General features: G+C 41.1%; 1 protein-coding gene across 1 annotated transcript in view; it reads left to right on the plus strand.

The window, feature by feature from the left end:
• TRIO (trio Rho guanine nucleotide exchange factor) overlaps positions 1 to 19,163 on the plus strand; it is a 5,137,669-nt gene that overhangs the window by 1,844,624 nt on the left and 3,273,882 nt on the right. Inside the window, exon 20 of the mRNA XM_044065600.1 lies at positions 3,983 to 4,098. Within this exon, the coding sequence (XP_043921535.1) occupies positions 3,983 to 4,098 (116 nt within the window). The remainder of the gene's footprint in view (positions 1 to 3,982; positions 4,099 to 19,163) is intronic.

The following is a 19,163-nucleotide window of genomic DNA, read 5'->3' on the forward strand; positions in this document are numbered from 1 at the left end:
ACAGCAACTAGGATTCCAAAAATCTTCCCAGACCCTATCCCAAGATCATGTCTTTCTGAGGTGCGGATTCCAACCAGTACGAGTGTCCCTTCCATCTCAAAAGTCTCTAGAGCTGTCTCAGACCTTTTCGTACATCCTTCACTTCCACATCTTGTCATCAAGGCAATTTCTCAGAATTCTTGGACTGATAGCTTCCCCCTTACTTGTGCTGCCCATGGCAAGACTTCATATGAGGAAGTTTCATTGGTTTCTGAAGTCTGTGTGGACCCAACATGCCCACTCTCTGAAATTTCAAATCCCACTCCTACCCTGCTTTTGGAAGGAGCTCTTATGGTGGCTACAGCAAATGTCCATCAACCCCGGGTTTACCATCCACCCACTGCCCTTAACTCAAGACCTGTACACAGACACCTCTGAGAGGCTGGGTGACTGCATTGGACTCGCATACTGTTTAAGGCCAGTGGTCTCTCTCTCTCTGAGGAGAAGGATCACATGAATGTAAGAGTGATAAAGGCATTGAGCCTAGCCATTCAGTCTTGTCCGCCCCATCTTAATGCAAGCTGGCTGAGATCTGCACAGACATGATTGTTCTGTGGTATGTAAAAAGCAGGGGGGACCAAATCCTACCTCCTGTGCAGGTTAGCCTTACAGGTTTGGGAACTAGTCCTCCAACTTCAGATTTTTCTGTAGGCATTTTGCATCTCTTCCATTAAGAATTCTGTGGCAGACACACTGAACATATCCACGACACAGGCCCACAAATGGATGCTTCACAGAGATGTGTTCCTGGACATAGTTTGCCAGTGAGGCACTACTCAAATATACTTGTTTTCCTTCCATCTGAACAGAACTCCAGAATTTTGTGCCAGAGAACCTCACCCCGTGGCATGGAAAGTGGCTGCTATGTCAATATCATGGAAGGGGAAGTCTTTGTGTATTCCCTTCCATTTCACTTATTCCGAATGTAGACCAAAAATCTTGCTGGTGACTCCCTATTGGTCAAGATAGCATTGCTTCCCCCTACTACTGCACCTAACCAAGGACAATCATCACAAGTTCCCTCAAAGTGGACTTAGACACAAGGGCTGTCTTGTCCACTCACTTTTGGCAGCTCTTTAACTCTGTGGATGATAGAGCCATGATGCATTTTAGACACCTGTGCTCTAAGAATGTGCTTCAAGTCCTGCAGGAAACCCAATACCAGGAAATCTTGCCTCTCTGAATGGAAAAGATTTTATGTTTGTTGTCTCTCTCGTAACCTGAACAGTGGCTCTTCCTTTGGTTCTTTTTTACGTGTAGCAGTTGCTCAATTCCGGCTTAGCTTATTCTTTAGTTAAAGCACATTTGTCAGCCATTTCTGCATGTCTGCCTCTTTCTCCAACTCTCGCTTATAGATTTGAGGCTAAATAGTTCCTCAAAGACATCCTCCACATTAGACATCCCATGAGGTCTGTGTGTCTTGCCAGGGATCTTAACTTTGTGCAAGAGAAACTCACCCTTGCACCCTTCAAGCCAGCTTCCTCTAACTCCTTAAGACACTGCACCAGGCAAAGTGTCTTGTTGCTAGCTATGACTTCTGCCAGAAGGCTCTGTGAACTCCATGCTCTGATGGTCTCTTCCTCTCTTTCTGATTTTCCACAAAGACAGGGTTTCCCTTCTTGCCAACTCCACCTTTATCCCCAAAGTAGTTAGAGTTGTTCTTAAACCAGGCTGTTCACTTACCAACATTTTTCCCTTCTCCCCAAAACAGTAGGGTGAAGATTTTACACGCACTTGATGCTTGTAGACAACTCGGATTTTGCCTTCACAAAATAAGAACTTTATGTTAGTCTGACCAGCTGTTTCTCTTTCCACCCTAGGGCTTTAGGAGTGCTTGTGTACAGAGACCATTTTTAACTAGATTTCCAAAACCTTCACCTTCGGCTATGCCTACCATGGAAAAATACCTCCCTGCTTGGTCAAAGCTCATTCTACCAGAGCAGTGGCTTCCTCTCATCCCTTTCGCAAAGGCCTAGACACCAACTCTTTCCTAGAAGCAGCTGTCTGGACCTCTGTCCACACCTTTACCAAACATTACAAATTGGATTCCATTGCCAGAGCTAGGGCTGCATTTGCCAGGCCCATCCTTTATTGTTTCCTGGCAAATTCTTAAGCTAATTTCACCTCCCTGTCTGCATGAGCTTTGGTATTTGGTAATACTGCATCAGATGAATAGAAGGACATAGAATAGTTGTGTAAGGACTTACCATAACAATAGATTTTTTTCTGTTCTCTGTTGCAATATTCTACCACACCATCCTTCCCATTTCCAGTGGTTCTTGAATGTACTATCTCTATCTTCCTTGGACTCTGTCTCTGCCTGGAGCTGCAGTTCTAGGGATATCGCACGTGTATGTCTCTCTTATGGGCTACATCCAATAGCTGCCTACGTGAGACATACCGCGCACCCCTACAGTAGTAAAAGACTTTGGTATACTGGCCAACTTTGAGTCGCCTGGGCAGGCAGCTCCCTTATGTAGCAAATACTGCAGCAGTGAAGAGAAGGACATCTATCATTATGGTAAGTTCTTAAACAGCTGCTATTTTATTTGAGAGAAATCTTCCTTCAGGTTGTCTTGCATCATTTGGGGGATTCAATGACAGATCCTAGCTTGCAGTCATCTGCAAACCTAGTCGGATTTAGCCCTTTGGAATTTGCTTTTACGTCAGAAAAGGAGATGCCAAATGGTAGAGGTCCCAACAGAGAATCCTGGGGACACCACTGGAGACTGGTCTCTTTGTGGAGGTAACTTCCCCTATTTTGATTTCCTGCATCTTATCTGGGAGTCATTTGGCAATCTAGAAGGTGATTTATGGGTTTATTCCCAGATTATTTAGCTTTTCTACTATGCCTAAGTGAGGAGTTGTGTCAAAAGCTTTGGCCAGGTCAGGGTAAGAGGTGTGTACCATTTTGCCTCCATCCATTAGAAGGATGTGACCCATATAGCTGAGGTTACTACAGCAGTGATCATGTGAATAACTACCATTATGGTAAGTTTACTTACACAACTGCACTTTAATTCATTCCCAGAGAACACAGTATTTCTTGGAAGTCTGTACTTGGAGACAGCTGCAGATTTCTCATTCTGTGTTGTAGTAGTTTGCATCTTATTTTGGTAGGTCATAGAAGTTTGTACGCCATTCAAGTGATGAATTCAGTGAGGAATCAGAAATCTTCCATTTTTGTTTCATTGTTTTTGTACTTGAACCACTCTTAAATTTTGTATCACAGAGCACTGGTAAGGGAGGGTGGTGATTGCGAAAATCAGGTGATTGCTTTGTTGTTGGTATCCTAGTCCCTGTCCTCAAAATAACAGGATTACTTTCTTCTTCTTCTCTGAAGCAGAAGGTTCAGCAGTATCACTCAGTTTTCTTCTCCGTATTGTCAGCATTGCCCTGGAGGTTGTGAAAAGGCAGCAACAGAGTTTACAGAGGAGGAAGATGAGCTCTTCTGCTAGTGCACATAATATAGGAAATGAGAGATGTGAAAGCTGTAGCAAGTCAACACTCACAAAGTAGATAGTTTCATTGCATCTTCATTAGTACATGAAGGGAGGTGATGGTATAAGTGAGAAGAAAGAGGACACAGGTACACCTAGTCATGAAAAGTAAGCAGGAAACAACTCAGGCAAATTATTAGGTGATGTGAATTTATTTCTAACAAAAAGAAATTGGAGAAGAGAGGGGACACTGAGTTTGAGATACGGAAGAATGAAGAAGAGCATCTGATTAACAATTTTTTGTTAAGCTGAGTATCCAGTACTGTAGAGAGAGATCAGTACAAATGTGGTACATTTGGTGCATGTTGACTAAATGTGACATTTTTGTGGATGTTACTCTAGTGTTAGTTTTGCTGTTTTGTTAATTTTTAAATAATGTGACAAAAATTGCTACATGATATGACCTAGTGTTAATTATTTATACATTTTGTTATTTTTTGCAGATATTTTAAATGAACTATTCCAAAGGGAGAATAGAGTACTTCATTTTTGGACCATGAGGAAAAGACGTCTTGACCAGTGTCAGCAGTATGTTGTATTTGAACGGAGTGCCAAACAGGTTTGTAGCCCATGTATAGGGTGGTCCCATTCCTTTTGTGCCAGAATGGGTTCATTTTTATGTTTAGTTATGTTTAGAAGCCTGGATAGCCATTCAGAATTGATCATTGATGCATATCCAGGTTTTTAGGTGGTAGGAAGCTGGCCATGCTTGGAAATGTATTAGTTGGCTTTCTAGGTTTTTCTTCACCTTTGTGCACTTACGTTGCTGTACTTTTCAGGTTAATGGTATTGACAGTAGAGAAAATGAACCAGAATATATCAACAGAAAAAAAAAACTTTGCTGAGTTACAGAAGTTAATGCAGATTTTGGAATAAAAGTACAAGTACAAAAATGTAATTGATTTGCTCAAGTTCTGAAATTAACTTTATGTACCAGGTAGCATAGAAATAAGGTTTGTGGTACACAAGCATAACAGAGAAATTATTTGCATATACATATCGCATTTTGGGTTTAGGGTAAACCATCTTCCATAACTTTCTGTCTGAAGTCTGCATTATTGTGCACTTAATCTCAAAATACATGATTTACCAAAGAAAGTGAAAAAAACATAAAAACAAGTGATCTGATGTCAGGTTTCATTCTTTCCTCAACTGGTGGCTGTGTTGAGACCAAAGGGCAGAATCCTGATTTGATAGTGACTGGCTCCCAGCCGGAAGTGTAAAATTCTTAATTGCCTGTTCATCTTTATATGATAGTACGCATCCTGAGGATCTGTAGAGCACATCCAACTTTCTTGTTCCAAAAAGGGAAGATTGGATTGAACAGAGACCATGCTGAACTTGGTCTTTTGAACGGATATGTTTCAAATGCTGAGATTCTGAATTGGTCTCCAGTCCCCCTGTTTTCTTGGGCACTAAAAAGAATCTTGATTAAGTTCCAGATTCTGTCTGCTCTGGGGGGGGACCTCTTAGTTGACTCTCTTTTTCTAGCAGTGATATTCTGCACCCAATATCTGTTATTTCTAGCCAGGCTCCTGGTACAGAGACAAACGATGCCTCCAGAAGGGGAATATTGGGCCTCCTTTCAGGAGCACTGAAAGGGTTTACTAAGGAATGAATCTTTGGATCCTTGGTTCTACAGGCCACCTCTGCCACAAGGCTGGCGTCTGCCATTTGAGTACCTCCTCTACCTCTGGGGGAACTTCCTCCAATTGTGTTCTTGAGAGATCTTTGGGATTTTTTGAACCATATTTTCCCACTGCCTCTGATTCCTTGAAAAGGTTGTTGTGTGTGTGTATGTGGGGGGTGTTAAGTGGAAAAACGTACACCCATAGCAGAATGGTTCTTTTCAACCTTCTCACACCTGGAAAATATGTTTTTTATGTTGGGTCCAAAAAGTGATTCACAAAAATCACATAAGCGCATCTAGGTTTGTCTCCTAATGGCAGCCATTGAACCTGCTGGTTTTGAATGTTCCCTCTGCTACATGAAGGAGTTGGATTTCTATTGCAGGATACCCAACTGAGAGGTGACAGATGCTTTCACCTGTACAGAAACAGATCCCGAGAGGGTGTCTGATAGCTAATGCCTAACATTGTGAAGTGTGCAAAATGGCTCAGGGACCTTAAGGTGAATGTCGTTAAAGCATAGACATGCTTCCCGAAAATGTCCATCACCTGAGAATCTTTGTTGTGGAGATAAACAGAGGAACTTTCCTTTGAGTTTCTACTTATTGCCATGGCATCGACAGGCATACCCTTGAACCAAAGCTATTTATCCTCTGGAGCTGTTATGATTTTAGCAGGCTTCCTGGGAATTGGCTCAGTGGTGTCTGGATCCTTCCATGCCTGCCATGTGACCAAATTAACAAGGTCATCTGCAGGTAGGGTCACACTGGAGGTAGATGGGTCAGTTCCAAATGCCTCCAGGAGTACAGACCCTTCGGATGAAGGGTTGCTGGACTTCCAGCCACCTCTCTGTTTCAGGATTTCTAAGATGTCTCCAGTTGAGACATCATCAGGAGGTGACCATGGGGACCATTTGTTCTCATCAAAATCTGTCTGTGGTGACAGATTCAGGGGAATCTAAATGTTTCTTCTTAAATGTTTTCTTCTTAGAGACTACAGCAGGATACTGTGGGGGGGTAGGTGCCAGAAGAAGTGAGGATTACGTGATGGGATGTTTGGGGTTTCGGCACTGGCTGTCCCTGTGGAGAGAGACGGGACAGATTTAGACAAAGGATCTGAGGGGATAGGGACCGACTATGTCAAGGGTCCGGACAGGGCTTTCTCCGTGGCCACTAAGGCATACTGCCGCAGTGAGGGATAGGATCCCAGATCCGAAACAGCAACTCTTGATTTATGATCTCACCCTGCCTTGAGGACAGTCCACCTAAGGCTGAAGTCTGTGCCGAATTGACCATTGTTTAGGCTCCAAGGTGTACAGATGGCTCTGAAAACCTTGGAGTCGAATGAAGCACATTGGACCCAACAGGGTAGAATCTGCTCAGGGAGCTCTCCTGATCCAACTGAACCAAAGAGCTCAGAGCAAGTCTCAGATCCGAGGATAGAGCTATCTTCATATCCGAAGTCAACAGCTCATCTGACTCAAATCCATTGGCTCCTAAATGTTGAAAAGAGTCAGAGGAAGAACTGACAAGGGTAGAGTAGGGGCTGCACTGATCTCCTGACCCAGTGGGGTAGAAGCAGAAAGGATAACTGGCTGGCTCTATGCCGACAGTATCTTTCTCACTAACCTCTCCACATCCTGTTCTGTAAGGCTTCTGGAAGAGCGAGTGGACATCCCTGAAGAAGATTTTGGTCTCTATAAAGGGAAACGGGATCCTGGATGGAACTGGCTCCAGTGAGGATGAGTATCTAGTTTTAGGCAAAATCACCACATCCGCAGATGTTCATGTTTCACTCTTGCAATCATCACACTTGGGTTATCCTGCCAAGGGTAGCCCTCAGTTGGCCCGAATACCAGAGATTTTAGTATTTCTGCGTCTGTTACTGTCGCTCCAGGACTGATGTCATGTCATCAGTGATATAAAAACAGGCAACCGACTCCATTACAGCAGTTTTTCTTGCCAAGGAGCCCGAAGCAGCTCGCACGAGTGCCGGACGGCTGCTACCTGAGTATTTTGTTTCCAAAATTGAAGTTGGAAGTCTTCTAAAGCTGTCAGAAAATGTTAAAAAATTGTCTCGCTTGTGGAAAGCAAATACCACACCGAGGTTTCCATTCTTACTGCGTCACCTGTTTAGGCCCAGACCATGATGTCCCTTGTTGCCGGCTTTGTGCTTTGTTCAACGCCCAAACTGTTCGTCGTTGGGCCCTTATTGTATCTAAATACTTTCACTCTTTATCTCTGTATTCCGAAATGGCTTCAGTAAGCCATCCAACTACCGATCTTCTGAAAAATACGTAAGGATAAAGACAGACACAAGACCACACAGGTCCAAAACGGCCGACAGTGCTTCTGTTAACCTAGTCACCAGTTCGCCGGTACTCAGTGAAGTGCTTTTGCAGCCTCTGATGCCCGCATTGATGGATTTGCAGGCTGCTACTTATACCCAGTTGGAGTCCGGTATGCCTCGAGACTCTTGACTATGAAACCTGTGGATGTCTCTACCTTGGATAGGTTTGGAGCCGCTGTGCAGGCACATGTCTTCTGAGGAAGTTCTTCGCACTACCAGTATTCGACACAAACCGACAACTTCTTTAGCATCTTCAGTTCTTTCTAAAACTACCGAGTTTCTAAAGCCCAGAGTACGAGCAACGCTGATAGGATTGACAACCTAAACTCACCTGCCTGCTTCTTTGCCACAATCTCAGATGCTTAAAATGGTGAAGACCTTATCATGCTGATAAGGGGTAGCCAGCCTTTTCCTGCTGAAAGAAAGAGAAACTTGTCCCTGGCACTTTAATCTGACCAAGAGTCCGATTCTGAGGAAGTTCTTCATGTTTCACTGTTGCAGTCATCACATTTGGGTTATCTGCCTGCAGGTAGCCCTCAGCCGGCCTGAATACCAGAGTTTTCAGATTCCTGCATCGGATGCTGTCTCTTCTTTCATGACGTCAGGTCGTCAGGGGTATAAAACATGCAGCCAACACCATTGTTAGTCTTTCTTGCCGTGCGGTGCCCGAAGCAGAAGCAGTTCGCAAGTGCCGGTCGGCCAACTACTGAAATTTTCATTTTAGAGTTTCAGATCTGAAGTCTTCAAAAAAGATAAGTACCCCATTGGGGATCCTTTTTCTTCCTCCAACCGATGTCAGTAAAATTTAACGATTGTCTTACCTGTGGAAAGCAAATACCTCATAGAGATTTTAATTCGTACTGCATCCCCTGTTTAGGACCAGGCCACAACATCCCTCGCTGTCGGTTTTGTGCCTTGTTCAACCCCCGAACTATTCGTCATCGGGCTATCATTGCAGCAAATTATTTTCGTACTCTCTCAGTACTCCGAAATGACTTCGTTAAGCCATCCGACTACCGATCTTCTGAAAAAACATAAGGATAAAGACAGGGACTGCTTAGATCCAAAACTTCCGTTAAGCTAGTCGCCAGTCCGACGGTACTCAGTGAGACGCTTTCGCAGCCCATGATACTTGCTAATTCTGATTCGCAGACTTCTACTGAGGACCATTTGGTGTCCGGTATGCCGCACGATGCTTCTTCGACTATGGAACCTGCGGATGTCTCTACCTTGGATTGTTCCAGAGCCACTGTGCAGGCACTGGCTTCTGAGGGTGTATTCAGGCCTGCAGACTTGCATTTTAAACCAATGCCATCATCTTCTACCAGGGCGCCTAAAACTCGCACCACTCCTAGAAAACTGACATCCAAACTACAGGCTCAGGCCCATATGCCTAATAAACAAATGCTTAGAATGGCTGAAGACCTTATTACCTCAATTAGGGGAAGCCAGCCTTCCCTCTCTGAGATCTAGAACTGATTTTCTTTCTGATTCTTCTGATCAGGAATCTAATATTTCTGTTCTTCTGATTACCAGGATTTGCCCTTATGTACCTATGAGGATTCTGATGCAGAGGATTCCATTCCCTCTGCTTCCCCTCCAGTAGATTTTTCTCTTGGTGAAAGCTTGCACACACTTAGAGAGCATTTTCGCTGGGAAAGCCAGGATTACTCTGACTCCAAAAAGAGGTGTAGGGAATTCTTACTCTTTCCTCAACACAGACCTTTAGCAATCCCTCTTGTTCTTTACATTGTAGATGATGCTTTCTTGGAATCTAGCCTTTCTTCAGACCCTTTACCTCAGCTCCCAGAAAACTTGACCGGTATTACTGAGTACCTGACTTTCTCAAGTTCATCTTCAAGAATCCTACTGCGGATCCAGAGACAATTTCCCAAGGACCAAAAGGCATTAAGGCTACTGCTGCCAAAAATCCTACTCCTTCTTATAGAGATTCTAGAGCCTTAAACAGATGGGGTAGAAGGTATACACTTCTGTTACTTTGGCCATTAGGGCCTTAAATTGCCAGTTTCATATGTTAAAGTATCAACAGCATATTATGGGACTACTTAAACAGAAAATTATGTTGATTCCTGCCTGTGCTGAACACAAAGAATAACAGTATTTAATGCATTCTGCAGAACAAGTTGGTAAACATACTTTGCAATGTGGTTTTAACGCTTTAGAAGCATCTTGCAGGGCTGCTGTCACTGGGTCTGTACTTAGAAGGCATGCTTGGCTTAAGGAGCAAAACTTGCCAGATCATGTTAAAGCAAAATTACTGAATGCTCCCTTAAACCAAGACCGTGTGTTTGGCAACAAAGCAGAAGTCGTCCTGAAAAAGATGGAGGAAAAAGCTAAATCTATCCAAACTGTTAAAGATTTCCTACAAGTACAGCCTCCCAAATTTAGTAGGCATTGGCCTTCAAAGAATTGGTCCTTTCCAGTCTCTTCCAGGCCTTCTCAGTCCAAGCCCAGGAACAGCAGTCCACCTAGGTTACAGTCTCAGGCTGTGCTCAGGCCTAAGTAGTGGGGGCTCCCATTTCCAAAGCAGGGAGTAGTAAGCCACCCCCCTATGGAAAAATGGCACAATGACTTAACACTTCCAAGACCTGCTCAACTGCCTGCTCCCTTAGGAGGAACGCTAGCCCTGCATGGAAAAAATTTGGGAACTCATTATGTATGACAAATGGGTTTTGAACATAGTTTCCCCAAGGATACAGAATCAATTGCCACACACTACCAACCCCAAACGGTTGGCCAGACCTACTCCCAAATCAGTAGGTGGAGGCCCAACAGCAGGTTCTCTGTCTTCTAAGTATCTGCTATTCAACCTGTCCCAGCAGAACAAAGGGGACAAGGTTTTTATTCAAAACTTTTCCTGGTAACCAGAAAAGACAGCTCCTGGTCTCCTATCCTGGACCTCTCTATTCTAAACACCTTTCTGGTAATCCCAAAATTCAAAATGCTAACACTTCAACAGCTTCTTCCTATGCTAGGCAAAGATGCCTGGCTGGCAACCTTAGACTTAAAGGAAGCTTACCTGCACATTCCAATAAGGGAATCTTGCAGGAAATACCTATGCTTCAGGGCAGGCTCCATGCACTATCAGATGTTCATTGTGTTTCACTGTTGCAGTCATTACACTTGGGTTATCCTGCTGGCAGGCTACCCTCAGTCGGCCTGAATTCCAAAGTCCTGGTCCGGCATTGGTTGCTGTCACCTCTTCCCCAATGTCATTGCGCCAGGGGTATAAAAGATGCAGCCAACGCCATTTTCTTCAGTCTTTCTTGCTGTGCGGTGCCTGAAGCAAAAGCAGTTTGCAAGTGCCGGTCGGCCGACTCCTGGGATTTTCAAAACCGAATTTCAGATCCGAAGTCTTCATTAAAGCTAAGTACCCCATTGGGGAAACTTTTTTTTCTTGCTCCAGACCGATGTCAGAAAAAGTTAACAGTTGTATTTCGTGTGGGAAGCAAATACCTCATAAGGATTTTCATTCTTACTGTATTCCTTGCCTAGGCCCTGACCATGACGTTGCTAGCTGTCAGTTTTGTGCTAGATTTAACCAGCATACCATTAAGCGTCGGTACGATTTTGCCTTTCATTACTTTGGCCAAAGATTTAATTATATAATGCCATCGAAACAGCCGACGACCGGAATTTATAAAAAGCGCAAGGAAAAAAAGGACAGGCATCCGAGGTCCAAAACCGACGACGAGGCCTCCGCTAGGCCAGTCGCTGGTTCTCAGTGCGGCGCTTTCGCAGCCCCTGATGCCCGCTACCTCAGGGCATAGGCTGCTTCCGACTCCCACGTGGAGCCGACTAGGCCTCTGGATACTCAAGGTATTGGACACTCGGAAACTATTCTCTCAGATGGGTCCGGAGCCGCTGAGCAGATATCGGCTTCTGAGGGTGTTTTCATACCTACATTTATATGTAAAGCCAACCTCAGCTTCAAAGGCAAAGACTAAAGCAGCTCTAAAGACAAAGAAACAAGTGCCGCATTCTTCTGCACAGACTTAAAAAAAAAAAGATGCTTAAAATGGCCTAAGACCTAATTACTTTGATCAGGGGTTCCCATCCCCCTCCTGATAAGAGGCTTAGGCAAGAGACAGAATATGAATCTTCAGATCAGGTTTCCATTTCCTCTGACTCCTCTTCTGAACAGGGATACTCCCTTCCTCCCTATGAGGATTCTGATGCTGAAGAGTGTATTGTTTCAGCCTCTCTTCCTGAGGATTATTCTTTTGAGGAAACCATTCATACCACGAGGGAGCACTTTCACTGGGAGAGCCAGGATTACTCATTATCTAAGAAAACGCTCAGAGACTTTCTTTTACTACCTCAGCATAGACCTCTTGCTATTCCACCTGTTCTAGACATAGTAGATGATGTATTTTCAGAGTCCAGCCTGTCTCCTGACTCTCTACCCCCTGCACCGGTTAAGCCAGACGGATACTACAGGGTTCCAGATTCCCACAAATTTCTATATAAAAACCCTGCTGCTTACCCAGAAACTATATCTCAGGGTCCTAAAGGGGTCAAGGCTTCCATTGCAAAAAACAAAAAATGCCAGCACCTTGGAGAGTCAAACAAAAAGGTTTATTTAAACTTCAAAAAGCTGGTGATTAGACCGGTTTCAGCTAAAAGCTTTCCTCAGTAATACATCAATGAAGTTACAAGAAGCCCTTATATAGCTGTAAAGAGTTTGAATCCATGACATCATTTCCTGTAATTAGTTAAATGAGAAGTATATGTTATGATAGTGAATTATCACAAATAACACATTATAAAATTATAATCTGCCCATATTCAAGTATGCAAAACTCCTGTAATAAAAAGGTCATATTAAGAAAACAAAAGAATAGAAAATGTGATGTTATACAATAAGAATAAAATTACTTACTGCAAACTCATAATTTATCATTTAGCCCTGGGGGAAAAAGTCCCCCTAGTTTAATAATCCACCTTCTTTCTTATGCCATCCTGATTTGAAGGAACGATCCCCCACAATACGATCAATAATGGTGAAAGTGTATCTTGCATTTAAATGTTTGGTTGAATGTTTGTACAGTGCATTAGTCATTCTGTGGTTTCTGATGTCCCCTGCTCAAATTCTAATGCGGAACTGCCTGGATGTCTGGCCGATGTAAAATGCCTGGCATGTACAGGTGGCTAGATAGATTATCCAATCTGAACTACAATTTCGAAGAAGTTGATGTCATATACCTGACCTGTATTTTGCTAGTAAAACTCGTTGTTTTAAAATGTAATTGCAAAGCTGCAATGGCCACAGGGGAAGTTCCCAATCAGCTTGTCCCAGTAAGTGTCCTTTGTAAAGTTATCCTGCTTGATTTGGATGTTTTTTTGTAATGAAAAATGGGCATAGATTTCCTTTCTATAGGAGTAACAACGTTCTCCTAAATAATTTTCTAAAGGGGTGCGAGTTGAGTATATTCCAGTGGTTATTGACAATGTTAATAAGATTTCTGCTGTTACGCCATAGGTAGTAACCAATCTGCATACTGAATCATCTTTTCTTTTTCCTTTCTTATATTCCAATAAAGACTCTCTGGGTATGGAGTTACAGGTACACACTGCTGAGTTTATGATTTCTGGTGAGTATCCTCTAGACAAAAATCTGTTGGTTAGGTCTTCCTGATATTTTGTAAGATCTTCATGTGAGGAACATATTCTTATTCTCATAAATTGAGATTTTGGAATGTTTTTGTAATATGTTTTGGATGGAAACTTTGGCATGTAAGAGAGTATTATACTGAAATTTTCTGTATATAGATGTTAATGTGTTATCCATCTGTCTTTTCAGATGGACATCCAGAAATTAATTTCATTGGGATGATGTTCTTCAGTAAATTCAATCCCAAATATTGCCATTAAGGTATTCCAAAATTCCCTAGATATTCCTGTCCTCCTTTCCAAACCATCCAACAGTCGTCCAGGTATCTCCTCCATATGTCGATTTCTGGTAAATATATATTGTGCATTGGATCGATGATGGTTTCCTCTATGTATCCCATAAACAAATCCGCATATGGCGAAGAGGCTGTTGCTCCTGTAATTGCCAATAGCAATTCTGTTGGAAGTAGAATACATCTTTGGTCAAGATGTGTTCCGCGATGCATAATATTAATGTATTCATTCCTGGTGGATATAAATTAGCTTTGTATAACCAAAACTCCAGTGCCATGAGGCCAGCCCAATGAGGGATGCTGGTATATAAAGAAGAAACATCAAAGTGCACATGAGCCAATCGAATCCAACTGTGTGTCAGTGACAATATTCAAAAATTCAGTGGTGTCCTGTATTCTACCTAATGAATTTCAATAATGGTTTTAGCTTTTCCGAAAGGCTGAAAGTGGTTCCGTTAGTGAGCCAATGCCCGATACAATTGGTCTACCTGGTGGTTGTTCCAAAGATTTGTGGATCTTGGGTAGAAGGTATAGATATTGTTTGGCAGGATCTTCGACTGTAAGATGTTTCTTAGTCTTTTCTGAAATAATACCATTTTCCACTGCCTCTTTCAGAAATAAAATAATTTCATTTTTAAAGCCAGATGTTGGATCAATATCCATCTTCATATAGTGGTGGTGATTGGATAATTGTCTGTTTGCTTCATACAAATAGTAATCATTGTCCATAACCACAACCGCACCCCCCTTGTAAAATGGTATTATTTCAGAAAAGACTAAGAAACATCTTACAGTCGAAGATCCTGCCAAACAATATCTATACCTTCTACCCAAGATCCACAAATCTTTGGAACAACCACCAGGTAGACCAATTGTATCGGGCATTGGCTCATTAACGGAACCACTTTCAGCCTTTCTTACGGAAAAGCTAAAACCATTATTGAAATTCATTCGTGCTAGAATACAGGACACCACTGAATTTTTGAATATTGTCACTGACACACAGTTGGATTCGGATTGGCTCATGTGCACTTTGGATGTTTCTTCTTTATATACCAGCATCCCTCATTGGGCTGGCCTCATGGCACTGGAGTTTTGGTTATACAAAGCTAATTTATATCCACCAGGAATGAATACATTAATATTATGCATGGCGGAACACATCTTGACCAAAAATGTATTCTACTTCCAACAGAATTGCTATTGGCAATTACAGGGAACAGCAATGGGAGCCTCCTTCGCGCCCATATATGCGGATCTGTTTATGGGATACATAGAGGAAACCATCATATACGATCCAATGCACAATATATATTTACCAGAAATCGACATATGGAGGAGATACCTGGACGACTGTTGGATGGTTTGGAAAGGAGGACAGGAATATCTAGGGGAATTTTTGGAATACCTTAATGGCAATATTTGGGGGATTGAATTTACTGAAGAACATCATCCCAATGAAATTAATTTCTTGGATGTCCATCTGAAAAGACAGATGGATAACACATTATTAACATCTATATACAGAAAATTTCCCCAGTATAATACTCTCTTACATGCCAAAAGTTTCCATCCAAAACATATTACAAAAAACATTCCAAAATCTCAATTTATGAGAATAAGACGAATATGTTCCTCACATGAAGATCTTACAAAATATCAGGAAGACCTAACCAACAGATTTTTGTCTAGAGGATACTCACCAGAAATCATAAACTCAGCAGTGTGTACCTGTAACTCCATACCCAGAGAGTCTTTATTGGAATATAAGAAAGGAAAAAAGAAAAAAGATGATTCCGAAGTATGCAGATTGGTTACTACCTATGGCAGAACAGCAGAAATCTTATTAACATTGTCAATAACCACTGGAATATACTCAACTCGCACCCTTTTAGAAAATTATTTAGGAGAACGTTGTTACTTCTCCTATAGAAAGGGAAATCTATGCACCCATTTTTCTCATTACAAAAAAACATCCAAAATCAAGCAGGATAACTTTACACAAAGGACACTTACTGGGGACAAGCTGATTGGGAACTTCCCCTGTGGCCATTGCAGCTTTTGCAATTACATTTTTAAAACAACGAGTTTTACTAGCAAAAATACAGGTCAGGTATATGACATCAACTTCTTCGGAAATTGTAGTTCAGATTGGATAATCTATCTAGCCACCTGTACATGCCAGGCATTTTACATCGCCAGACATCCAGGCAGTTCCGCATTAGAATTTCGGAGCACTTGGGGGACATCAGAAACCACAGAATGACTAATGCACTGTACAAACATTCAACCAAACATTTAAATGCAAGATACACTTTCACCATTATTGATCGTATTGTGGGGGATCGCTCCTTCAAATCAGGATGGCATGACATTCTTAATACAAAAGAAAGAAGGTGGATTATTAAACTAGGGGGACTTTTCCCCCAGGGCTAAATGATAAATTATGAGTTTGCAGTAAGTAATTTTATTCTTATTGTATAACATCACATTTTCTATTCTTTTGTTTTCTTAATATGACCTTTTTATTACAGGAGTTTTGCATACTTGAATATGGGCAGATTATAATTTTATAATGTGTTATTTGTGATAATTCACTATCATAACATATACTTCTCATTTAACTAATTACAGGAAATGATGTCATGGATTCAAACTCTTTACAGCTATATAAGGGCTTCTTGTAACTTCATTGATGTATTACTGAGGAAAGCTTTTAGCTGAAACCGGTCTAATCACCAGCTTTTTGAAGTTTAAATAAACCTTTTTGTTTGACTCTCCAAGGTGCTGGCATTTTTTGTTTTTTGGATCAACCTACTTGCTTGCCGTGCACCAGCCTAACTTGCTAGCTACATCCTTACAATTCAGTTTGTTGCTTGCTGGCTGTGGGCATTTGGAGAGTCCTCAACTTTGTAGCTGCACATCTCTGTATCTGCTGAGCCTCTCGAGATACAAAGGATTTTTCAAGACATCATTTTTTATTTTTATTTTCATTTCTACAAAACTCCCTCAACTTCATACATCCATGATGCTTGGGCTTCTTTGAGCAAACAGCTTTTGCCTTCGGTGCCGTTTCTGAGGTTGAATGCGAGGATATCATTATATCTGCTTATTCATTGAGGAGCGGCTGTTCAATTCAGTACCATTTGCCGTACGGATAAGTAACACCATTTTTTGACTGTTTTTGACTGTTTTGCTGACTTTTGGCTCATTGGTGGTGTCTCCTTAACCACGTTGGGGGATAGGAATCGTATGGCCGCCATTTTTCCACATCGGGCAACAACTTGTTTACTCAGGAGCAGTCTTTAAGTTGGAATTAAGGCCAATTACGCTAAGGGCATATTATATTAGTTCTGTGTTTTCTGGACATTCAATATAGTATAAGGCGCTTGAATCTTCACTATATTGGGGGACATAGTGGATGCTACAATTTTCCGTAAAGAAGAATCTACTTAAGCAGGTACTTTTTATTTCTTTTGTGTAGTGAGACTTGGTTTTACAACAGGATCATTGTCCTGGCGGCACATTCGTGTTTGGGACAACCATATAATAAATGAGACGTTTCCGCCATTTGGGATTAGTGATGATTATGGTTTCGACACACTAACAACAACTTTTTCTGCTGAATCGAAGGAGGAACCCAATTTGGAAGTCAGTACACTTAGCGACTTGACTTCGGGATACTATTTCATATATTGGGACAATTCTTGGCAATATTTTGGGACTTAATTGATCTTACCCGTATTTTTGTTTTTTATATAACTAAACCATGAAGTGTTAACATTGTGTATAGTCATATTTCAACAAGTATAATACTGTATGGTTTCACGTTTGGGTCTTAGGTGCTCCAGGATTTTTACCGGCGCAGTGTGTAGGTGGTTTTTTCACTGTGTGCCATTTTGAACACGCTGGAACTGGTTGTCTATGTGGGCAAATCATTCAGTTTTAATGTTGGGAGTGTTAACATCGTGAATGGCTTTGTTGGATCACTTTAATAATAATGGATGGTGTCATTTCTAGGTTTTCAACACAGAATGACTATAAGCTATTGAATTTACAAAATATGTGATTCATAAGGCGCCATTTTGATTACGCTAGAATGATTCATTAGGGCATGCAGCCTTATAACTAATATAACCACTGTGTGTTTTTTTCAAAAGAGGACTACATTCAAACATTTCATAAGGGCTAGGTAGCCATTTATCAATAATATAGTAGTGTTAACATCGTGAATGGCTTTGTTGAAACACTTTAATAATAATGGATGGTGTCATTTCTAGTTTTTCAACACAGAATGACTATAAGCAATTGAATTTACAAAATATGTGATTCATAAGGCGCCATTTTGATTATGCTAGAATGATTCATTAGGGCATGCAGCCTTATAAATAATATAACCACTGTGTTTTTTTCAAAAGTGGACTACATTCAAACATTTTATAAGGGCTAGGTAGCCATTTATCAATAATATAGTAGGAACACATGTAACTATTATAACTTCTGTATTCTCTTTTGTGTTTATTTCTCTTTTGAATTCTGGATACCATTTGGAACCTATACGTACTTGTTGGATATATTCTGGTGGTTGGTTCAGTGACAACGCAGAGCTATTAGATCTTGATCTATGGTATACTTTTTTAAGGGTATAGGGTTTTGATTATTCCCTGACAACATTGGATTGAGTTTTAACTTATACACAATACCATTGGGTAGTATAATTTCTGGGGCCTATCGGCTCATATATTTCTACCTTTTGAATACATAGGGTGTTCTATTAATAGGGTTCCACTACCTATATACATATATACAAACACTGTTGGTTTAGGTGTGGATTTCATTAAACCAAATGTATAAGTTAGTTTTCCCTACAGGGTACCTTCGTGTCAATCTGAATACTGGGTACTTGGGCTAACTAGGTCCTAACTTTCTCAACCATGTGGAAACTATATCAGGTTTGATCAGATTCTTGTTCCTATAATAATTATATAATAATTATATGAGACCCATTTTGTGGACTTTCCAGTGTTTGGGATATTATTGTAAACAACAATCCATATTATATACACATTTGGTGCTATATAATATCATTGACCTTAACTATATACCAGGCATTATTTGATAGCAGGTTAAATATAACACTGACTTGGACCTATCCTTATAATTTCAAACAGGGATGCAGATGTTAAGGACATATCCCTGTGTCAACTTATAGTGGGTCCACTGACATAAACACAATTTAAGAATATATATATATTTTTTTCACTTCAGTCTAATAAAGATCATCTAAGATACAGAGATCCCTATGGACTTCTACCCATATTGATGAATATCACATTCAGTGCTAACCACTTTCAGAAGTTACCTGTACTTAACATTTAGATCTATCTGGCATTTGTATAGCTTAGTATAATTGATTATTATTTGTCAATATTTTTTATGAATATAAGATTTTTCTATAATAACCAGATTTACCCCCCACCATAGAACTCTGTGCCCCTCTGGATTTGAATTGTTTTAGATTCATCAGTAATTAAACACTTCCTTGGCTGGCTTGTCATAACAATCTCTGTGCTTTGTATTTGACTATATACTCTCAGTCTAGTGTGAACCAAACCAGTGCAACTAATTGTCATGGATCTTGAAAAACTACTATTAGGCCTATGCTCCGACAAGGACGATCTAAAAATTTTTGGGATTGGCATTGACCAAAATGAAACATT

The sequence above is a fragment of the Protopterus annectens genome, chromosome 3.part0, assembly GCF_019279795.1.
Source record: "Protopterus annectens isolate FY-2018-M chromosome 3.part0, PAN1.0, whole genome shotgun sequence".
In the NCBI taxonomy this organism is placed as follows: domain Eukaryota; kingdom Metazoa; phylum Chordata; order Ceratodontiformes; family Protopteridae; genus Protopterus; species Protopterus annectens.